General features: G+C 42.6%; 1 protein-coding gene across 1 annotated transcript; it reads right to left on the reverse strand.

Moving 5' to 3' along the window:
• Positions 1 to 1,766: 1,766 nt before the first annotated feature.
• Positions 1,767 to 3,172, reverse strand: LOC109464859. The gene has a single exon (XM_019761949.1). The coding sequence runs from the start codon at positions 3,170 to 3,172 to the stop codon at positions 2,405 to 2,407; it is 768 nt and encodes a 255-aa protein (XP_019617508.1). The 3' UTR covers positions 1,767 to 2,404.
• Positions 3,173 to 3,455: the final 283 nt, after the last annotated feature.

Genomic DNA, 3,455 nt, shown 5'->3' on the forward strand with positions numbered 1-3,455 from the left:
GAGTAAGGGACCGAGAACAGACCCTTGGGGGACACCCGCAGGGACACAGCACCAATTGGATGACTGGCCATCGAGAACGACCCGCTGATGTCTATTATCAAGATAACTGTATAACCAGTTAATCAGGGGCCCCTCGACGCCATTCATTTGCAATTTGAACACAAGGCCAGTATGCCATACCTTGTCGAAGGCCTTAGAAAAATCTAAAAAGACTGAACGAACCTCCTTCCCCGAATCCAAGGCTTCAAATATTAAATGCGTAAAATACACCAGCTGACGCACAGTCGAGTCGCCCCGTATGAAGCCAGATTGCAATCGGTAAAGGAGGTTGTTATACATAAAATGATTGTACAAATGTTTATAAACTATTTTTCTAAGGACTTTTGAACAAGGAATGGACAAATAAGGAAACCGGGCGATAATTACACTTGTCCTGGGGATCCCCCTTTTTAAAAATAGGAATGACATTTGCAAATTTCCATATGTCAGGGAAAATTCCATGACACAAAGAAAGATTAAACACATATGCTATCTTATCGGCAATTAAAGGTGTAATAACTTTAAGGAACTTATTATCAATATTATCATGGCCATGGGCCTTATAAATGTCTAAATTACCTACAAAAAGACAAATTTCCTCAGCGGAGGTGGTAATTTCACACGAACGTTGGTCAGTTAGGAAATGAAATGGTGGCAAAGAAGCATTTGAATCATCGATAGTGGACTGTGACACAAAATAATCATTAAAAATCTTTGCCTTATCTGCTGAGTCTACTATTAAAGAAGCACCTTCTTTAAGAGGAGGAATTGTAGAAGTAACTTTCGGTTTATAAAAATATTTTACAATATGCCACCACTTTTTACCTAGAGTTGATGGTTCATCAAGTGAGTTAACAAGACGATTATAATATGAGGATTTACTATTAGATATAGCATTAGAAAGTCGATTACGTACTCTGCGGTAGGCTGCCCAATTAATAGGGGTATTGGAGAGTTTGGCAATTTTATGGAGTTTGTCACGCAATCTCATTAATTTACGAATATCGCGAGTTATCCAAGGTTTGTCCCTCGGTCTAACTACTATGGATTTACTAGGAACACACAGGTCTTTGGCCTCTAGAATCAATTGGGCTAGCTTTTCAGCAGAGTCCTCGACGGATAAACAAGAGAAAATGTCGCACCATTTAGGGTGTGAACAAAAGACAGATAGTTTATCCAAATCAATATTCCGGTAATCCCAAACAATACGTGAGTACGGTTTGGGGGAATACACAGAAAATAACATAGAGCAGACAGTCGGACTATGGTGGCATCCTGATAAGGGTGCCAATATCGCTGTAGTATCTACATAGTTAACAGCGTCCGTGAATATCAAATCAATAAGAGAAGGATTCTGAGATAAATCACAAGTTGGCTCCTCAACAATTTGAGTAAGATTTAGAAATTGAGTGGTTTGAAATAATTTGGCCCCGGCAGAAGTCGTTTGGTCCAGGTGCCACCACATTTCGTGTTTGGAATTGAAGTCCCCAACTATGACAATTGCATCTGGGTGAGAAGCTCTCGCCAGCTGAACCGAGTTAGAGAGGGAATCTGTAAAATCGTTTACTGTGGCGGCATCCTGGCCAGGTGGGCGATAGTAAACAGAGAATAGAATTTTAAACGAATTAACTTTGAGTTCAATCCAAATAGATTCATATAGCTGAGGTTCCAGATCAGTGCGTCTTTTAAAAGGAATCAAACTCGAGAGGTAGAGAAGTACACCACCGCCGTGCCTGTTTCGGTCACGGCGTAATGGTAGTTGGTAACCATCAATAAGAAGATCTTCAGAAGAAATAGCACCGCTAAGCCACGTCTCAGTAATGGCAATAATTTGAGCTTCAAAACGTCGAGCAATAGTTGAAAGTTCATCTAACTTAGTGCCAACAATAATACTATTAACATTTGCATGAAAAAAGTTCAAGTACTTGGAAGCAACCGTGGGCCTAACAGGTCCTGGATTCGGGTGTATATCATTAGACAGTACAATCAACAACAACAGAAAATTGAAATGAATCATTGACAATATGAAGCTGAGTATAAACGTCCCTGCACAAAATATACTTGACAGTAATCTAAAGCCGTATTTTACATTGTAAAAATTGCCTATAACTGCCCTATATTGATTCAAATCAATACCCATTTTCCCGCAGACCTACTGGCAAGCTAAACGTCTGGGACAGGTCACAGGGTAAAGAGGAGGACTCACGCTTCAATGATAACAGAAACAAACACAGCATGTACAAAAGATTCACATAAAACAGCAGAAGACATAAAAGGAAACGTAACTGTGGCCGTAGATGGCATATTTTTACTTAGTAGTGTTCCAAGTTAGATGCCTCACATGATCAGTGCTACTTGGACAGTGTCACTTGTCGGGGTTCCGGAAAGCGTCCAAGTCAGACAGTTTGTCGACCGATCGGCGTTCGTCGTGAATCGTCTTGATGAAGATTTTCCCATCGTAAGTCCAGGCCTGATTGATCCTCTTCTCCTTCACGAGAAGTCGAGCTTCGTACAGGAGCTTCCTATTCTGCATGGTTAAGTTTTCACTAATGAAGATTCCTTCTTTCCTCAGGATAGCTCTACTATCAGCTGTAGACTTGGCTTTCATGACGATCGCCTTGGAACGATACGAACAGAACTTAACAATGACTGGGCGGGGTTTACCATCTTCCCTTTTTTTCCCTAGGCGATGTGAGCGATCGATGTCATGAGTGGATAGTGGCGGGTCACAGTTGATCTTATTTGTGACCTGCAGGACTGCTTCATCCGTTCCCCGCTCTCCAGGTGACTCCGGAATGCCGGACACAATAACACAATTGCGTCGGGAGTACTGCTCCAGATCGTTAAACTTACCCTGTAGGGTGGTATAAGCGCCCTGAAGATCAGCAACTTGTGTGGTGAGGTCCTGTAGTTGTTCCTGCTGCAGGTTTAGTTGGTCGTTGAGTTTTGAGAGCTCGGCCTGCACTGCAACAGTCACGGCATCTTTCACAGCTGAGGTGATGGTAGGTATAATGGCGGACAGGACCTCTCCTTGTTGGAAGGCTGTAGTAATAGCTGACTCGATAGTAGCCCTGATACGGTTGTCAATTATACCTGGGATAACCTCATCCCTTTCCTTAGCCGTAAGACCCATCGTTTCAGCTTCAGCTGGTCCAACAGACGGAGCGTTTCGCAAAGAAAATGTAGCACTGATACGGACGCTAGTTAGACACGTCCGTAGGTATCGGCCATCTTGAAACCATGTGAACAGTTGTCCTGCCTGTTAACAGTTCTGCACCCCGCCATAATCTCCAAGCAGATCTTTTGGTGGGGGTAAGACAGTATCAAATTGGCCAGTCTGTATTGGGTGGGGAAATGGATACAGACTGGCCAATTTGATACTGTCTTACCCCCACCAAAAGATCTGCTTGGAGATT

This window comes from Branchiostoma belcheri, unplaced genomic scaffold (genome assembly GCF_001625305.1).
Source record: "Branchiostoma belcheri isolate BF01 breed outbred unplaced genomic scaffold, Haploidv18h27 scaffold1415, whole genome shotgun sequence".
Taxonomy (NCBI): Eukaryota; Metazoa; Chordata; class Leptocardii; order Amphioxiformes; family Branchiostomatidae; genus Branchiostoma; species Branchiostoma belcheri.